The sequence below is a fragment of the Halyomorpha halys genome, unplaced genomic scaffold, assembly GCF_000696795.3.
Source record: "Halyomorpha halys isolate HHAL.00 unplaced genomic scaffold, Hhal_1.1 Scaffold801.1, whole genome shotgun sequence".
Lineage (NCBI taxonomy): Eukaryota > Metazoa > Arthropoda > Insecta > Hemiptera > Pentatomidae > Halyomorpha > Halyomorpha halys.
This window is the reverse complement of record NW_027107017.1, coordinates 298,388-319,363: the sequence shown is the minus strand read 5'-3', so window position 1 is coordinate 319,363 and position 20,976 is coordinate 298,388. Positions and strand designations below refer to the sequence as shown.

At 30.1% G+C, this 20,976-nt stretch overlaps 1 protein-coding gene across 3 annotated transcripts; it reads left to right on the top strand.

The window, feature by feature from the left end:
- Positions 1 to 3,672: 3,672 nt before the first annotated feature.
- On the top strand, positions 3,673 to 19,842 carry LOC106686248 (U3 small nucleolar RNA-associated protein 6 homolog). Of its 3 annotated transcripts, none has more exons than XM_067045366.1 (12): positions 3,673 to 3,821; positions 6,995 to 7,121; positions 7,199 to 7,339; positions 7,881 to 8,115; positions 8,348 to 8,525; positions 10,353 to 10,448; positions 10,595 to 10,790; positions 13,779 to 14,009; positions 15,663 to 15,759; positions 16,692 to 16,856; positions 16,936 to 17,095; positions 19,399 to 19,842. In XM_067045366.1, exons 3-12 carry the CDS (start codon positions 7,337 to 7,339, stop codon positions 19,451 to 19,453), a joined length of 1,416 nt encoding a protein of 471 aa, XP_066901467.1. In that variant the 5' UTR covers positions 3,673 to 3,821; positions 6,995 to 7,121; positions 7,199 to 7,336; the 3' UTR covers positions 19,454 to 19,842. The 3 variants fall into 3 exon arrangements, with proteins under 3 accessions (XP_066901467.1, XP_024215874.1, XP_024215875.1); XM_024360106.2 differs by having other exon boundaries at positions 3,673 to 3,843; XM_024360107.2 differs by lacking the exon at positions 3,673 to 3,821 and adding an exon at positions 3,884 to 4,283.
- Positions 19,843 to 20,976: the final 1,134 nt, after the last annotated feature.

Sequence of the window (20,976 nt, the reverse complement as noted above, 5' to 3'; positions counted from 1 at the left end):
TGTTGTTTTTATTTTATTAGTTGATACCTTTGTTACTAAATGAATATTAAATTGTATATCACCCATTACTATTGATAAGATTTTCAAACATTATATAAACCACCCACATATAAATTATATTTTTAATAACCTTAGAGGTAGTTTGGAAGATTCCTTTAACTTCTAAGATTTTTTTAGAATTAAAAATTAATTTCTATATGCTAGTTTAAAGTAGTAGTGCCCAAACTTTAGAATTTTGCGAATTGTTAAGTCAAAAATTAAATTAGGTGCCCTCCACCCCCACTTCTGATTTGGATTAGAGGGGCTCTTCTTGGAAAATTAGGTTGGTTAAGACATTTTAAGTCACTTTTATTGTGTATTTTCCTGTTATAACCTACAAGCTAGCTCCCAAACATTAGATGATCTAATTAATAAAATAGTTAAATAATAAATCCTTAAAACAAATAATAGGTATTAGATTAAGTTCAGGTAAGTTAAACCTCCTTCATTTAAATGTTGATATTAAGTATAGGCTAGATGAGACCATTAGCTAAAACAGGATGCATTAAATCTGATTTCTCCAAATGTAACAAGAGTGGTGCAATTGAGATTAAGATAATTTCAAGTACTCTACCCAAAAATCACTCCACTCCATTGATTTTCTCTCTTAACAGTATCAACACTATTCTTGACTTTAAATATTTTCAGGTTTTAATGCACAAAATTGCATATTTTTTATTTATTCTGAATTTTAACAATGAAACATTTGTTTAATTTGCAATTTTATCTGCAATTCAAGAAAACCCAAATAAATAATATGATCTCAAAGCTAACAATTAATAACACTCAATTAAATGATTAATGGAACAAACTAATTATTCCTCTCTTGGCCAATAGTATGGTTCTTATGTGATTAGATTATTATGGTAATCTAGAGAGGGTGAATATAAACTTTATAGTCACAAGGCTGCTAGAAAATCGTAAGATGGGACCTGATTCTCATATAATTGCACATTTTATTCCATTGTGTTACACGTTTTTGTAATAAAACGTACCAGAGAAGGAAAAAAAAAAGACTTAAAATTTCAGATACCGGCTGTCTAGATAGAGATACCTATAGGAAAACATTGAAAAATCTCACCAATAGTGGAAGAGGAAAAAAATGGGTACGAAGTGGCCCGAAGAAAGGCAGTCGAGGATCATGAAACTGCGATGGGAAGAAAGAAAATCAAGACTCCCAAGAAGCATAACCATTGATATTCACAATGAGGTGTAGATAGTTGACCGTAGATTAATGCTTGAAGAAGTTTGTATAAGAATTTATAATAAATAAATAAATATGGTTTTGTTTATTTATGTTGTTCTTTGCTGACCGCACCCCCCGACAAACTTCTTCAAGCATTGACATTCACGTGGTCCTTAGTGGCCATACGTGATTAAAAAAAAATGTACCAGAACACTACCCTTTTGAGTGACCCTAATTAATTTCACGTTTTTATATTTATAATGCTGTTTAATTCTTCATCGGACGAGAGCTCTTTGTATATAAATCTTTCGCAGTCTCTCGACACACCCCTTGATGGTAACATCTGTCGCCGCCTCCTGGAATTTAAGAGGGATCGCCGGAACACTCGCAAGGACTCCAGCGAAAGTTAGTTTTTTCCTCTACTGTGGCACCTCTGCCGGAGGCGCTTCCTAGGCCATGGCCTTATTCTTCTTCCTTCGCACCGCTTTTTTTCCAGCCCTCACTTTCCTCTTCCTCGCTGTCTCTAGAGGTATCCGACTTAAAGTTTCTACCCCCTACAGAGCGGCGTATGGCTGGATCTTTGAGACATCGTGGCCGGTACCGATCCTTCTTATTTACTCTTCTCCTTCATTAGAGTGACAGGTTGTTTTGTAAGCAAACAACCACTAATTACTGTCGGGAGCATGCGTAGTAAGTTTTTTTTCTTCCCAAACCCAATACTGCGCATGCTCTGTGCAGTTCTGTATAATCAGAAGTCGTTGGAAGAAACTTATGTTACTGAAATGAATGCTTAAAAAAATCGATGTATTTTTGGCAATGTTTTTATGTCAGAACGATATTTTAAAACATCGATGTCTCATTCTTAGATCAAACAATCACTTATGGGAGTATAGTAAGTGTTTTTCCCTTCCAAACCCTGTACTAGCCATTCTATGCACAGTTCCGGATAGTTAGAAGTGGTTCTTGAAAAATAATAGACTTTTAATTTATCTTTATCCCGTTGTTAGCGTGAAGGTAGGAAGTACTTCCTTAGCCCACCACATTGCTAATAGGAATCTGTTTATACAGTAATTTTTTTTGTTTTTATTAAATCACTTTCGAAAAAAAAACTAAATATGGTAATTGTTTACCTCAGCTCCCCCAAAAAAGGCGGGAACAATTACTTCTTGACAAGACTCTACAAACCTTTTAAACATGAATTACCCGCCCACTCAACAGGAAACTAGAGGGAATGGATGTAAGGACGTTATAGTAAAGGAGCAAGAAAAAGTTCCTATTCGAAAACAATTAAAAAGGAAACTGGAGGAAACAGTCTAAGTTGACCCAGTAAATACAGGAGAATCTTCGGACTTATGTTCAAAGAGCAGGTTAAGAATTAAATGTCAAACCTCAGAATTATACCTATGGGAAAATTAGGACATTATTAGACATAGAAATATGGGATCATTAGACGTAATTTGTCAATTAAGAAATTTTGTATCCCTCCACAAATAATTGTAGTGACATCCTAGATTTGCATATGCAGTATATGTTAATGTGTATATAAGTTCTTTTTTTGTAAAATTAAAACATTAAAATGTATATTACCTATATAATAAATGCTTCATTAGTAGAGTTTCTGGTTATAGATTCCAATGATTGCTTTAAATATATAATATCTAATATTTTTATTTTGTAATATCTGTTATATTGCTATTTTGTAAAATGTATTCTAATATTAAATATCTAATACTGAAGATTGCCTGACAGTAGAGTTTCATATTGGACAAAGTACAAGATTGCGAGAGTAATAGCGGTCGTAAACATAAAAAGTGTTAAATGACCATATTTATAAGTTACTAAACTTTAACTAAAGCGAGAAAGAAGTAAGCGGGAAGGGAAAGCAATTTCCCATCTTAAAAGGCAGTTAATATTATAAACTAACCTATATAGTTATCGACGTACAGTCTGGTCAAGAAGTAATTGTTCCCGCCTTTTTTAGGGGAGCTAAGGTAAACTATTATCCGAAATATTAACACCAATGTAAAACATCGATTGGAGAAGTTTATCGGGGGGTGCGGTCAGCAAAGAACAACATAAATAAACAAAACCATATTTATTTTATGCCGACGTTTTGACCTGAGTTTCAGGTCTTCATCAGGGGTTGTGGCGTAGAAAGCAGGTTTGTGACTGTGTGACTTGGGTGTCACAAACCTACCTTCTACGCCACAACCCCTGATGAAGACCTGAAACTCAGGTCGAAACGTCGGCATAAAATAAATAAATATGGTTTTGTTTATTTATGTTGTTCTTTGCTGACCGCACCCCCCCCCCCAAACTTCTCCAAGCATTAATCTACGGTCAACTATCTACACCTCATCGTAAAACATCGATGTTAAAAAAACATCGGCTTCAAAAAATCTATGTTAAAAACATCGATGTTTTCAAAACATCGATGTTGATGTCGCATCCCTACTGTCCAGTAATTATTGGCGAATTGTTAATATAAGCATTGAGTTCAGGATGTCTGAGCAAGCAGAATTAAACGTCGAAGATATGAATTCGGAGTTGGATATTATGAATAAACTAGGAATATTTCAAAAAAATGAAAGAAGGTGTTTAGTTTCCATTTCTGTTTGGTAGCAATTACATTTTTTGTTTATGCATGCCAGAATTCAAATACATGCTTTTAATTTAAATAATTACCAAATTTTTATTCTTAAAAATCCATTATGATTCAAGATATTCAACCTATATTGAATACCTTAGGTTGTTATTTAGGTATTGAAATCATAATTGTACTATAAAATACTATTCAGCTTTCATAAAACGTGAAATACATTCTATTTACATTTTGTTCTCTCACTACTATCGTTATTTGCAGAATAAACAGAAAATTTTACCCAACAAGATATCCATTATTTTTATTTTAATTAATGGAACTTAATTTCTTCCTTATATGACTTTATTTCTCTTCATAATCATTTGATTAAAATGATTTTCAATATTGAATACTATATTGATGAGTTGATAACTGACTGTGGATAATAAATATAAGGAGAAGATGATAGGGTTTTCGGTTAGTGAAGAACACAAATAAGTAAAAACTTATTTATTAGTGCCAACGTTTCTAGTTAGTAAATATATATAAAAAATTGGGAAATAAAACATAATAGATAATTAAATGTGTAAGTAAAATAAGATGATTGAATAATTAAATTATAAAGAGGAGAAGATGGTCTGGAGGGTGCGGTCAGCAGAAAAACACAAATAGACCTAAAATAATTTATTTGTGCTGACATTACGACTTGATTTTCAGGTCTTCATCAGGGAGTTATAGACAGAACTTCTGGCTAAACTGATATTTAGTTTCTGATAGAGAAACAAAATTTGAAATTATTTATATACCGTTTCTCTATTGATTGCAACCCTGACCACCTTCATAATGTAAAAAGGAAAATTCTTCTTTAGTTGAGAAACTGTGAAATAAATTTAATTTTATAACCTTTCAGACAAATAAAAACATATTGGGTTTTTTTTAATACTAAGTTTATGAAAAAAGATATTCAAATATCATATACTGGTGGGGAGCCCCATTCAAGGGACTGATTTAATCACCCTCTTCTTCTCTTCTCTCTCTCCCTCTGAACACAATATTTATTTATTTGATCTTAGCTTTTTTATTTATTTATGGTCCCCAAATTTTTTAAAGGCTCAATCATAAATTCTCTATCCATTTAACAATAATGGACATGGGGAAAGGGCTATTCAGTACCCTTAACAATTTTAGCTCCATTGGTATTGTTTTTGAGATGTAGTTGTTAATGAAAGAGAATATTCATTTTTTTTATGTTATGTCGATAAAATATTTAAATTGTTTTCTTTTCCTTAATGAGAAGTTTTTAATTATACTACTACGCTGCAATCATTTTCACCATTCTCTCATTATTACTCTACAATGTTTTGGCTACTCATGCTACCTTCAGGTTTACTAAAAATGGACTCACATTTATTTATATTACACCAACAATCCAAATTACAGTATTCCATTCTTAATTCATAATTATTACATATCATGACCTGATTTATTATATAATCTTGATGATGACTTCAGTACACAAAACATTGTATGTAAGAGTCATAAAGAGCGAATTATGAAAGTGATTGCAGGGTTTTATTTATCTTTGCTAGTACTGTTCAGATTTAGATGTTAGTTTTTTTAAAAGGATTGCATTATTTGTTAACTAAGTGGCTATAATCTTCTAGGAGGTGTAGAGTTTGAGTTAAAAGAAAATTTTTTTTTAGATTTTTGAAAAATAATTCTCAAATTACTTAGAGTCTGAATTGGAACTTGGGATTATTGCATGTACCCAGCATAAGGATCTTCCATTAATATCAACTTTATAGACACAGTTGTTTTTTAGTTACAGTGATCAGTAAATTAGTGATTGACTAGTATCTATTCTCTTTTTATTAAGGGATAATTAAATTATTTTTGAAATGAGTAGCTATAATCTTCCATGAGATGAATAGTTTTTAAGTCATTCCAAAGACAATTTTTTTCTTAGATTTTAGAAATAATTTGTTTTAAACCATCTAGATTGTAAAGATTTTGAAACCCAGTTTTATTGGACTTCTCCAGCATAAGGGAAACCACCATTAATAATTTTAACTTCAGCAGTATTGTCATTTTTGTGATACAATGATCAACGCGAGTGAATGAGTATAGACAGCTATAGCTAGCCCCTTTGGTTTAGGGCTGTTTGTAGCCAAGTGAGTTGAAGTGCCAACTTTGCCTTGTGATACCCTGTAGATTAGAACCTCCCCTCATCCTCCTTATGTGAGAAATGACCAGGAAGGTCATAAAAAAAAAAAAAAGTGGTTGATATAAGGCAGATAATCATAAAAAAAATTATAGTCAGTCATATTATATAGATTGCTTTTTTATAGGATAACAATTTGAAAATGGCCATACAACCTAAAAAGGTCATTGATTTAAAGTAAGTTTTTAATGAATTGAATGAAAAAATCTGAAAACTTTTAAATTTCAATCTGAAATTTTATACTCATTGAAAAAAAATTATATTTTAATAGCTATAATCACCAAAAATATTAGATATTGTGTAGCTGTTTTTATCAAAGTTGGTAGATTAAATCATTTTTAGTGAGATTTTGTTGACTTCTCATTATATATAAATATATGCGCACACATATATACTACATGTACATAAGCCATTGCACTTGCCAATTTTCTTTAATGTATGTAGTAGATAACGGCTTTACCAGACTTGTTTTGGAAAATAAAAATTAATCTTCCGAAGCAAAATTTTCATCTTACTTAGGAAAATACTTCTAAAGTTTGAAATATATTTACGCTTGAAATTACTTATACTGCAGTGTTTGTTGGTAAAATCAAAACATCATTCAGACCATTTCAGGATTTTCATATTTATAATTATTGACATCAGGGAAAAATGTACATGCAATATTTGTACTGAAGGTTGAAAAAAGAAAATTCTAACGATCCAAATTCAAATTAAATTTTACTTTAATCTTAAAATGTTCACTGTAGCAGGTTGATTTTTCTTGAAATTTGTATTATTTTTTTCATCTGAAATGCGTTAGTAGGTTGACCAGTTTTTTTAGTCTAATGTGAAACCATTACTTTTTTTAGATTCTCCAAACATCTAAATTAAATGGGATTTTTATTCAATAACTAATATATTTATGGTATTCTTTGAATACCAGAGAATAACTATTCAATGACAAAGTTATGGTTTTAAATTTCAGATGTTTAGTAAGAAGAAGAAAATTATTTGAATACAGAATTCAAAAATTTCCCAAATCAAAGGAAGAGGTTCTAGGTTATATCAATTACGAAGTTGATTTATTAATGAAAGTAAAGCAAAAATGACAAGTAAAATGATTTTTTAACTTATGTCAATTCTATATTTAAATTGTGTATTGTTTGTTAAGTTTATTTTGGAATTTCAGGAAAAAGGATTACTCCAGAAGAAAAGTAATTTGGAGTATCGGATCGCAAACCGCATTAACAGGCTATATAATATTGCTATACAACGATTCCCAAATGACTGCAAAATTTGGTTATGTTATATAAAATTTTGTAAGAGTATGGTTAGTAATTCACTATCATACTTTTTTATTTAATGTATAATCACTATATATTTATTTGTAGTTGCTCTAGCCCTCAAAATGGCCATTATAGTATAATAGAAAAATTGGTTATTTTAATAACTAAGAATCAGTGTCTTAGTATCATTGGTCATTTCACCAACTTTAAATATCACTAAGAAATTACCCTGATTATTCCATAACAATAAATTGTCATCTAATACTTCTAACACTACTGGTTTCTAACAAAAATTTATATGATAAAGAGAAGGCAGATGAGAAGGAAGTAACTTAATGCTCTGAGATAAATCTTTTTTTTTTAATATAGATGTGTTTACATGAATTGATCCTTTGAACATTAAAATTTAAATAAATTTAATTAATTACAAATAATTACAGTAAATATTTATGATATGTGACGAATATTTATTTACCTAGTTATAGTTAGTCAACATAATCATAGTCAATAATCTATTCATAAAGAAAAGTTTTAAGCCATAAGGCAGACCTCTCTTGAGATCTTATTATACTTTTGTTGTTTTAGAAATTTTATACTTGTGTCAGCCGATTACTGGATCAAATGTTGGAGCTGCACAATGACAAGCCATTTCTTTTCAAATTAGCTGCTGACTGGGAATTTGACGAATGTCATTCAATAGAACGTGCGCGCAACTTTATTCGCAAAGGTCTTCTTATTCACAAAGACTCTAAATTACTCTTTGCTGAATCATTTAGGCTTGAGCTGACTTATATATGCCAGAAAGTGGAACAAGCAAAAGGTTTTTTCAAACTTGAAATAAAATTTAAATAAATCCTTTTATTCTATTGATTATAATAAATTTATATTTTACCTACCAATAAAAAAGCAGTTCAAGAAAAAAACAATAACTCATTTTTCAAGAGAGCAGTTAAAAATTATCATGAAATTCATGCCTCCTTGAAAATTTGTTATTGGATTTTTCTGAACAACAGCCTATTTGGTACTTATCAGAATATTTTGCTTGATTTTAGAAAAAGGAGAAAAGGAAGGTAATAATTCACCAGCTGATCCAATCATTGAAGGTAATTTACCAGAGGTTATCTACACTTCTGCTGTAAAGAAAATTAATGATGTTTCATTTCTCGTTGATATGCTAAATATTGCTCAAGAGTACAGTTTTACATCATCACTTCAGGATAAGATATTAGAGTGAGTTTCTGGGAACATTGAGTCATGGTATTGTTATAGTATTAGAAAGAATAGCCTTAACTTTATTTATAAATAACTTCTATAGCTTGATAAATAATCCAATACCTTCTCTATAAAATTAAATGTTACTAGTTTTCCTGCTCAGCTTTATTAACAAAAGAATCAGCATGATTTTTTTTTTTGTTTACCCAAGGTTTAAATACAAGATTCTCTAAAATCGTCTGTGGCTATTGGAACACATTAGAAAAAAAATAGAGGATAAGTGATTATTGGACTGCCACAACCAAAACCATGAGAAACTAACAGTAAAAGTAGACCACTACATATGTACTAACACTTTCCAAAAGAATAGCAACAACAATTACAAAAAGAAATATGATTATGCCATCACATAAAAAAAACACAGCTAATTTATCCAAAAATTATATAAACACTAAAAGCAAAAGTGCCAGTATAGTGTATGAAATTCCCTGTGAAAAGAACTGTGCGAAATCATTTTTTGAAACCTCTGAACAGTGTCAAAATGAAAGTTGTATTAACATAAATTACAGTTCTATCTATATGAAAATGTAAAGCAAACCAAATTGCTCCCACCGCTCATTTCAGGCAAGCAGGACAAAAGATTCAAATTGAATACACGTAAAATTATATATCTTGAAAAAAACAATTTCAGACAAAATCTAAAATATATAATCACCATAGAAAAATATAGAAATTGGGTTGTTAACCGAAGGTTGGATGTACACAATTTAAATTCATGTTACCTTAACCTTGTAAACACATAAAACATAATTAATAACACCATTAATATATATATATATATATATATTGTAATATCCTGATTTATTTAAATAAATATTAGGAAATTCAATAGTTGATAATTATTCTCATATTTAAAATATAGTTTTAATGATTATAAGGTTTAAAAAAATTAATTCAATATTAAATAGATATGAGAATTTTATTTTAAATTATATACCATTTATGACTCGGGGTGGGTTTTCCAGACAATCAGAACACAATGACACTTAACTAAATGAATAGCTACTTTTGCAAATATAATTAAATCCTAGATAGAGCAAACTTACCAATTATATATGCTTCTTTGATGACTGATGGTTCTCGATATCTTATTTCTCAAAATCTACCTCTGACAGTAAACAAAGGATTGGTCCTATTCTAGCTTCCAGGACATGTCCAAATTCTTTCAGACTACACTGTTCCGGTCTCTCAATAAAAATAATGTAATGTTCAAATATTTAAATTTATAACCCCAAAACCAAAAATATTCATTTCATATACAAATAATTTTATAAATGTTATTTATCAACAAAATCCATTACTACGCTGTTTAAATCATCCAATAATCCTATATTTTAATTGAATTATTTATAAATTTTAATTAATTCTTAATTATGACTTATGAAAAAATTTAACTTTTTACATGCAAAACAACTTTTCCTAATATTTTTCATGATATTCACATATTTAATTCTTATATTTCCAATATCTCTGTTCTGTTTATTGTAAAAGTTAACACTTATTAATTTTATTTGACAAGAGACATAAAATATCATTACAATATATTTATATATGAAATGCCAAAACTAACAAATTAATTGCTTATTGCTTTTATCATAAAAATTAATTATTGGTAAATTCCAGTCCTGAATTTGGCAAAATGTTTATTAAAGTTTAAGTACAGAGACTTGTAGGACTTAAGTATGAATTTCCTGATTACTTATCATATTAAAATAACTTTTCATGTTATAATTGTAACCAGCATTGTTATAGCTTTTTTTAAATTTTGTTCAACTTATGTTTTAGAATGATGAGAAGTAAATATCCTAAAGAAGAGGTTACTTGGGATACTCTTGCGAGAAGAGAACTTGAGCTTAGTGGTACACTAAAGGAAAGAATAGGGTTAGTGAACATAAACATTAATATTGTTAATATTCAAATAACCTTAAATATGAAATAGCTAAAAATGATACTTGTATTGTATGACCTAATATTTTGGTTTTAAACATTTTGCACTTCTTATAATTAAACAGTTAGTAATTTTTAAGGAAATGCATATCTGTATATGAGGATGGGCTGAAAAATGTTCCTACAAGAAAAATGTGGTCACATTATCTTAATTATGTTCTTGAAATAAATGAAGATCTTACTACTTTGCCTACTTTTAAGAAAAACTGTTTAAATAATGTGTTCGAAGCTGCTCACAAAGAAAACATGCTTTCAGAAAAACACTATTTGCTGTGGGTAAGTTAATTTACATTAATAAGTTTTCAAATTGTGTTGGCTATTTAATGAATATTAATTGAAGAGCTCTCTCTTAATAGGCTCTAACTTTTTTTCTAAGCTTTCCAGGATTAGGAAAAAAAACAAATTAATATAGTTTCAGTTTTGTTGTATAACCTACTTCCTTAGGGATTAAGGGCTGATTCATTATTAGCAGCAGTGAGATCAGATCAGAAAGAACTTTTCTATACTGAATAACAATACTGAAATATTAAATTTTGTTGTTTAACAATTGTATTAGAAAGGACTCTTCAACTAATTAACAACTTATACTAATACATATTATATATTGATGAGGAGAAGATGGTTGGGGGTGCGGTCAATGAAACACAAATAAGTATGACTAACTTATTTTAATGTGCCGACGTTTCGGCTAGAGTTTCTAGCCTTCTTCTACTCTAGCCGAAACGTCGGCACATTAAAATAAGTTAGTCATACTTATTTGTGTTTCATTGACCGCACCCCCAACCATCTTCTCCTCATTTATCATCCACGGTCAACTATCTCTCATAATTAATCATATTATATATTGTTTTGTCTCTCTTTGCAATTATAATTTTTATTAGGAATAATGAATAAAATAAAACAATTGAACAAAAAGTTTTATTTTCATAAATCTTAACATAAGAACTACATGCAAAACTACTAATTTAAAAATTTAATTTTTATGAAAATTCCAGGAATTATTCAAAGTGTAAAATAAAATAAGTGTAATTAATTATTTATCTTACTCCAATATTAAACATTAAATAATATAAATACATAAATGTGTTTTGTTTTTTAAAAGAATATATTAATTACTATTTCAAATAAAGTTTAAGAAACTTGAAATAAAAATATATCCTTCATGATGTCTTCTAATCTTCCAGTATCCGTATGATGTTGCTTGTTTTTTTTTTGTTTTGTTTTTTCGATCATAAACATTTTCAAAATACCGACTCTTGAAAAAAATTTGAATTTAATAAAATCAGTGTTATTTACTTGAATGAAGTCTGTATTAAACCAATCACATTATTCTGTATAAACTTCACTGATGAAACTGAGGAGTTATATGTCCAAAGACATGCTATCAATGATGATGAACCAGTGATGATGAGAGCGACATGGATGGTGAAGGAGAAACACAGCATAATTCAGAAAGTGAATTCAGTGGCGATAATGACCCTAGAACTGTTAATTTAGTGGAAACAACCTATTATGTCTCAAATAAAACTTTCTAACAACAATGAGCCTTCAAGAAAGAAAACAAAATCAAACACTGTTTTGTGAGAGAAGAATAGAAATATTGTGTGGAGTAAGGAAAAAAGAGCTCTGAAAAATATCGTGACTTATTTGCCAGTTCAGAAAGGGCTGATAAAAAATAGCAAAACCGCAATTGAAGCTTGGAGCCAACTCTTCTCCGATATTCATAGTAACTCAGATATAGTTAGTTACCAGGAAATTTTATGGGTGACAAGTAGCAACAACTAAGTTCCAAACAATACTGAAATCTGAGCTTCTGTGGGAATTCTACTTCATGGGTGTGCAGGAGTCTGCCCATTTTTACTCGCAACATTTTCACTTAACCAGTTCAAGTTTTTGAGTGCAACCGGTTGGTTAGTGAATGATGCTATTATATTGAAACTCATGAAAAATGCAATGACTTAATAAAAGAAGGATAAAATAAAATTTCTGTCATTACTTTGTTTTATTACTAATTTTTTAAATACAAATTTGGTTCATTTTTTATTTATGTATCTATTGCTTGCATACAATCCTGGAATCACCAAGTATGTTGTTATTGAAATTAATAAATTAAACATGGAATAGGAAAAAAAAGTGAATCAGTTTAATTTTAACAGAAGGAAGAGTTGTAAAAAATGGGGCTAGTTCAAGTATTACTGTTTAACTTGGAAGGTTGTGGTTTTTTAGCTTACTGTTAGGCAGATAGTCTACTTTGATAGTTGACCCTAAATTATTGTACATCTTCAAAACTGTAACATAAATAGTCATATCCTCAAAAATTGGAATTTTGATGATTTTTGCTAGAAAAATTTCAATAAATTGCCGATAGAATATTTAAATGTTATTAATTTATTGTATTTCTTTATTTTTATGCATAGGTAGATTGATTTTTGAATTTCTAGAAAATTTAGCTATTTGAAAACTATTTATTTAGAATTATTCCTAAATAAAAACACTTGGGCCAGTTTTGACCGCACAGTGTCATGTCAAAATAAAAGAGAAGTGACCTGAGAGGGTTAATTGCTCAACAACTTCCTCTCAAAAACAAATCTATTTATAGAATTCCTTCACTATCAGACTTTGATTGTAGATAATTGAAAATGCTTTAGTAATATTATAGATGGTTTGACATTAAAATTTAACATTATGACCTCCAAATCACTTGCCACCTAAGTTTAATTAAAGTTTTATGTGTTTATAGTAACATACATACACAATACAAAGGCCACTGCTCCAATAAAGTTAGTATTGGGATTCCTTTAAATTGTGACCTTCATTAATTTAAAAACTAAAATCATATGTATATATCGACCCTCAAAATTACAAAAATAATTAATATTATGTCAAGGTGGATTCAAACATGTAGTTTACTTACAAAATTCATTTTAATACAGTTATTAATTTATGTTGAAAATGAATTACACCTATTAATTGTAAACAATTACCATAAACTCCATATTTTATGATATTTGATTATTTGGACTCAGAGGATTTCAAATTATCAATTCCATATTAGAGAGCGTACTTTACTATTTCAGTGGTGTAAATTAAATATGGTTATTCCATAGTAGCCATACTAAGAGTTTGTGGTAACCTACACAATAGCTTTTCTGGTTTAAAAACAGTTTTAATACAGTGGTGTTGTTTACTTTTTAAATTTCATTATGGCTAATACATTAGAACCTTACATAATTATACTTATTAATAGTATTTTCATGTATTTAGGTCAGGAAAGTTGAGAATGTAGACACCTGCAAAGTCCTGCAATGGGGAACTGAGAAGTTACCTTCAAGCAATAAACTCTGGTCATGGAGGTTACGCTATCACCTCAGCAAATATGACAAAGACGGTGCCATGGCAGTTTTTAAAGAGATCACTTCGAATCCAGATATTCCAGACCAGGCCAATCTCTGGCTGCTAGTTCTCAGGTGTTACCAAATCATTGACACTGCCAAGGTTAATTAGTGTATATCATTAATTATAATTCTGTTATAAATGTTTAAATATGTCTTTAAGATCATAAACAAGTTTTTGTATATACAGTAAAATTTCATTTTAATGCTGCCGTTTGTTACAATTTCCCAACTAAAATACTCTTTTTCCTTGGTCCAAATGGGTGTTTTTTCTGTGATAATGTATTTGTTATGAAGATCCAATTTCCCAGTTATTAGAAAAACTTAATTAAATTTTTTATATTTATACCATGGTTTAGTTACTATAAAAGAGGTTGATTTTATGTTTTAAATATAATACCAGTAGGCAGTAACAGTCTAATAATTCTGCAAAAGTAATTATATGGAATATGAAGGAGATGGTGAGGGCTACACTCTAGAAGAAACAAAAAATAAGTTCTCAGCTGTTTATTCATTGCTGAAGTTTGAACCCACTATTCAGATCTTCATCACAGTTGATGTAATGAGTTGAGATGTCAATAAAGGATAGAATATCAGTTAAAATCAATAAATGTAAAAAATCAATTGATATTAAGTCCTTTGTTTACATATCAACCTGTGACATGCGCCCTGATGAAGACCTACGTAGTGGGTCAAAAGGTTTGCATTAAATTAACAGTTAAGAACTAATTTTTGTTTCTTCTTGACCACAGCACTTACCATCTCCTTCATTTTTATTTACGGTCAATCTTTTATTTATACATACTTATAAGTAATGTTCCCTTATTTTTTAATAAGATGTTATTTTTAATTTCAACAGGAACAAATTAAGACTGATATTAAAGAAATAATTTTCCCAAAATTGATTAGTATTTAGAGAACTGTTTTTAGTAAGTATTTAAACCACTGTTGTTCTTATAACTTTATATTATCTGAGTCCTCAAATTGTTTATTTTTTTCTTCATTTAAATTTTTTTGAGGTTAATGACTTCCATTTTTGAATGAATTATTTATTAATTATTCTTGGCATTGTACAACGTTTCGGGACCACTGTCCCATAACCATGCACTTTAAAACCTCATGATTTCATATGAGAAATCATGTCAACCCATTTGTGCATCTTCACTTCTCTCTAGCACAGCCATCACTACCAGAGAGAGGTGAAGATGCACAAATGGGTTGACATGATTTCCCATATGAAATCATGAGGTTTTAAAGTGCATGAATATGGGACAGTGGTCCCGAAACGTTGTACAATGTAAAGAATAATTCATTCAAAAATGGAAGTCATTAACCTCAAAAAAATTTATATGAATTGACTCACCAGACTTCCTAGAGAGATAATCCAGATTTATTTTTCTCAAAATTTTGTCTCCATTACATATATGGAGGTCTGACATGCTATAATGGATGCCTGATTTGTTTTACACAACTCAATGAGTTGAATTATTCTATTAGTTCCCCAATATTTTGGAATTTTAAAATGAAACAATATATAAATGACGAACATTAAGGTCAGTGAGTATCTCAAGAAGAAATCAGTTAGTGTTTTACATGTGGCTCTCAGGGAGGTATGTAGGGTGTATTAAAATTTGACATGGGAATATCAATGTTTTATATTAATACAATTCTTATATTTTAAGCATTTATTAAAAAAACTCATAATAAATAATCCACATTTTACTTCAATAAATCTATCATTTTATGTTCATGCTAGGCTGAGAGTCTATGGAATGAAGGTGTTAATAATCCCATCGTTGGAGCAGTTCTTAAGGCGCGATATGTTGAATGGCTGGCCATGTCTAAAGGAATTGGTAAATAAATTGTTGTTATTGATAAAATTTATATCAATAAAAATAAGAAAACTCAACAATTGTTAATTAGAAAAGATAATAATAGAATAGAAACGTAAAAGAAAAATTAATTTTAAAAAATAATGTATGATTTGTTTGGTTTAATTGATTGTATTTGCATCACTAATTGTTTCTTTCTCTCAAGTTAGTGAATATTTTTCTGAACCAATTGTGAAACCCTTAAATTTTGTTTACTATAATATTATAGTTAGGTAACTACATCGGAATGACCTTGAAAGTAGGGGAGATGACTGATGTTTGAATAGTCAATCCTATATTTTTATTGATGAGATCCTTAACTTAATTTCTAAAATCATTCAGCTGCTATAATTTATTTGTCTACACCTACCTTATCTTTCTCTTTCTCCAAACCCTTCACACATTTTTCATATATTTATGAGGATTAAAACCAATATTGTTTTTGGAATTGAGGTATTGCAACAATTTCATTTCAGGGATGAGGTTTAGCACTTTCTGTACTACTGCCTAACTTAGGACAAAAATAAAATCGGCCTGGTTCAATAGTAACCAAAAGGCTTTATTTACACCATTACAAATTAGTATTCAATGAGAGCATACATCATGCAAAGGAGCTTACAAGCAATGAATTACTTTTATGAAAAGTTGCTCAAAGAATTAATTTTTATAGGATCCTATGGAACTGTTCAGCTTATGATAAAATTAGAACTGAAATTTTCAATTCTATTAATCAGAAGGCATTTATTGCATGATGATTAGTTATTGTAAATAATAGTTTAAACTGTGACAATGTTTAGTATCCTGCAGAAATTAAAAATCAGAAATATGAAATTGATCAACCCATTAATTAGCTAAGCTAGGAGCAGTAGATTGAAGGAATTTCTTCAAAATTGTAAAATCTAACTTTTTTCTAGGAGCTGCAAGAAAAGCTTATGAAATCCTTTCAACGGTGCCTCCCTTATCACTTGAGGTCCATCACGCCATGTTGAAGGTGGAGGATGCACAGCCAAAATATTCTTTGAAATATTTAAGACTTGTTTATGACACTGCTATAAATCAGTATGGCAAAACTAACACCGGTTTGTATAGTTTCCTTTAACAGTTTAATTTCAATGACTTGGAGTTTTATAATTTTGATTCATTAAAATTATTTTGTAGATATTTGGATGCGGTACCTGAGGTTTGAATCAAAATGGGGAAAACCTGATCTTGTTCCTAAAATATATGACCAAGCTGTCAAAACTTTGAACAGTAATTTGGTAGATGTTTTCATATCGGAATTTCAACTAGTCAAGGCTGAAATGATAAATAATGACAGGTAATGCACTCTTTCAGTAAGTTCTATTTAATATTGATCATTTTCATTATTTCTTAATTTATGGCAAAGTCCTAGCACATGATCCCAACTTTTTCCTACATGTGGGGACATTTACAGGTTATCTTTGTCTGTTGGTGGCGAACACCAATGTAACTTTCTTTTTTATTTATTGTAAATCAGGTGATGGATACTGTTTACAATATTCATTAAAGAATACTATTCTGAGTATAAAATAAGTTTAATGCAGTGATACCAAAACTGTTATTTAATTTTTGTTACTTTAAAAAAATGAGGAAAAACAAAATAATAATAATGATTATTAGCAGAAAAACATAAAATGGTACTATGTAAGCAAAATATTATTTTCAAAAATTCTCTTAAATTTTGAGTTTCTTCCAACTTTAGGCCAATTCATTTGGGTAGGTGTAAGCGAAAGTAGTGGATAAAATTGATGAGGGACCATGTAGGCACAAACCTGAACAATCTTTAAAAAATCATTAAAATCGGATTAACAGCATTATGCATTTTGGCTATCATAGGAATTTGATTATACACAGGCACGGAACCATATTTGTTCCTTACCATCTAAAATGTGATAGGAGATTTTTGATTCTGAGGACAAACATTTTTTTCAATTCCTGGATAAATCTACATTTGGTAATGATGAAGAACATTTGGTAACATTATAGGCAATGTGGAATAGAATTATACTTACTGATCTGCCTGCATACAATGTTTCTGCACATACTTATTGTCGGTGTAAGGTTGATTATACAATTTGAAAATATGGTTTAGCCTAAAGTTTTTTTTTTAGTTGGCCACTTGCGTGCATCAAATCATTCCTACCATTGGAGAAGTTTGACGGGGGTTGCGGTCAGCAAAGAACATAAATAAACAAAACCATATTTATTTATTTTATGCCGACATTTTGACCTGAGTTTGAGGTCTTCATCAGGGGCTATGGCGTAGAAGGTAGACCTGAAACTCAGGTCGAAATGTCGGCATAAAATAAATAAATATGGTTTTGTTTATTTATGTTGTTCTTTGCTGACCGCACCCCCCCGACAAACTTCTTCAATCATTAATCTACGGTCAACTATCTACATCTCATTCCTACCATTATAATAGACTTTTTCCAAACCTACTACTACTAGTTAAGGGAAGTATTGTAGTCAGGTCAATTTTTCATGTGCAGTATAACGGATGTATGTGTTTCAGAGCTGCTTAGAGTTTTAAAAAAATCCACTTTCAGTTATTGGTCTGTTTGTCCCAAGATTATATCTTAAATAATGGGAGGACCAATTTTGTGGTTTTATTTTTAGGGTTCTAACCTCTAATGTCTGTACCAATTGGATACCCTTTGTTCAATAGCTGAAAACTTATTTCTCTCACAAACTCATAAAGCATAACATTTTATGAAAATTCTGGAGAATCACTTGAAAGATATTTTAATTCTCCTCAAAACCAAAAAAAAAATAAATAAATAGGACCAGTATATGAAAAAATATAGCATATTTGACTTTTTACTCATGTTTTCAAAAGCAATTTGTGCAGGTTCCCATGGAAACCTAATTTTCCATTAGTTCACTATTCAAATAATTTTAAAATGATCCATCTCTCAGAAAATCTTACTCGTTTGAAAAAATGTTATTATGAAACAAGTTAATCTAAATTATAATCAGCCCAATATTAGTGAATGTAGTGCAAACAATTTTTGTATTGGAATCAGAGAAAAAGTGGTTAGGAAAATTGTGTGAAGTGTGCCCACCAGACAGATATTTTCTTAATTGTTTTTTCTAATTGAGAAAACAATAATTTTTTTGTTATCAAATTTATAGATTTTTAAAGTTATGTTTTAAAATTATCCATGGTTGAAAGTTAGTAAGTGGTATTAAAATATTTTAATAACATAGAATTATTGTTAAAATAAATATATAAATTAACTTAATGAAGTGTAATGGCAGGAGAAACTCTCGTAATTTTCTTTTTTTATGCTACTGGCTAATGCGATATATAAAGTCAATGTCAATGAGAGTTGAGTGTCGAAGGAAGATTGCTTAGAATGAAAATGCACTAGCACCAAGCTTTTCCTCAGTTTGTTGCTTCTACTCTATTTTGTATTCTATGATTATCATACCTCACTCCTTAGTTCTGTATGGAATACTTATTAGGAGTTTGTTATCATTTCTTTAAATTTTAAAAAAACAGAAATTATTAGGATGTTGTATAATTTATATTTTTTTTAAATAAAGGCTTTCTCTTTTTGATGAGGTAAGATTTACAGTTATTTATTTTTATTTCAGATCTTCACCAAACCATAAATCAACCAATAGAGCTCTAAGTCCATTGTTGCCATAATTATGTCTACTTAAGTTCTTGGTTTACCAGATTTGAAATTGAGATTGAATTCTGTTTTCTACTGAAGAGATGTTAAAACCAAGAAAACTTTTTTTTTTAACTCCAATTCTTGTATATTTGTATGATGGCATTAGGTTGAAGGAACACTTCATACAATTGATATATAATTTTTGTGTGAATCAAATATTGTTATTGTATCACAAAATACAATAAAGTTTGCAGTTTATTTTATTAGAAAAGAGAACAATACTTTATTGGAAAGGATGTTTTACCCAACTACTTTGGGCTACACACAGCATCCTTCACTTGTAAAACAATTGTTTGTTGAACGTATAATATTTATTGATAAAGAATAATTAATCTAAAATACATGTTTTTTATTATTAGTATTATTTTTTCTTTTGTATATTCTCTTTTTTTTCTTTCTTGTTTTTATTATTTTTCCTTCATATATTCTCCCTCTTTTTTTTTTTTTTTTCTGCCTTTTGTATTCATTTTTTTTCTTTATCCTTTTATAGCTCTGTAAATATATTAATATCTAATATTAATAAACATACACACACAAATATAGAATACATCAGCGCCAAATCTGCTAAAGTACCATCCTTATTGTCACGCCTCATGCCAAACATTGGAGGTCTTAGGTAGAGTCGCAGAAGGCTTCTTGCTACTGTTGTCTTCTCAATGATTTTATATGGAGCTCCAATTTGGAAAGAAGCTATGGTTACCCTATTATATAGAAGACAGATGGTTTCCTTTATCATTGAGTTTCTTTAAGGTTAGTAAGTGCTGTTCGGACTGTTTCCTATGAGGTGGTGTGCATGATAGCCAGAATGCTCCACAGGCTGCTTCTTGTTCTTGTCTTCTTGTTGAAGAAAGAAGTTGGCGCTATGAAAGATGCTTACAGGTTTCCAGAGAAGAGCGAAAAATAACCATGATCAGTGGCAGCAGCCTTGAGAGGCTGTAGATTCTGGAAGGTGGACTGGCAGGTTAATACCTGATGTGGGCTTGTGGTATGGCAGCCAGCATGGTCAGGTGGATTTTCACGTAGCCAAATTTTTAACTGGACATCGATGCTATAGAGCCTACCAATACCGATTCAAGATTCTAACTGGAAAACACCGCAGAATGCTTTGGATGTCAGACTGAGGAACCAGCAGAGCATGTATTTTTCACTTGCATTCGCTTTGCAGCAGAAAGAAGTGAATTGGAGAGAGTGTGTGGAGGACACATCACACCAGAAAACGTGGTGAGCGCTCAGACCAGCGTTGGAACGCAGTGAAGAGATTCACCACAGTCGTCCTCAAGAGTAGAAGAGAGAGCCAGAAGATGCGATTAGCAGGTAGATAAACAAGAAACTCATGGAAAGAGAAAAATGAGGCGATACTCAGCCATTTCCCTCCATGAAGTAATGCCTAAGGGTGGTCCTGTGGAGAGGAATGAACAGGTGTAGGGTGGTGGTTTTAGTGGATAAAAATCCTATACACAGACCCTGATAAAAAAAACACACATATATATATGGT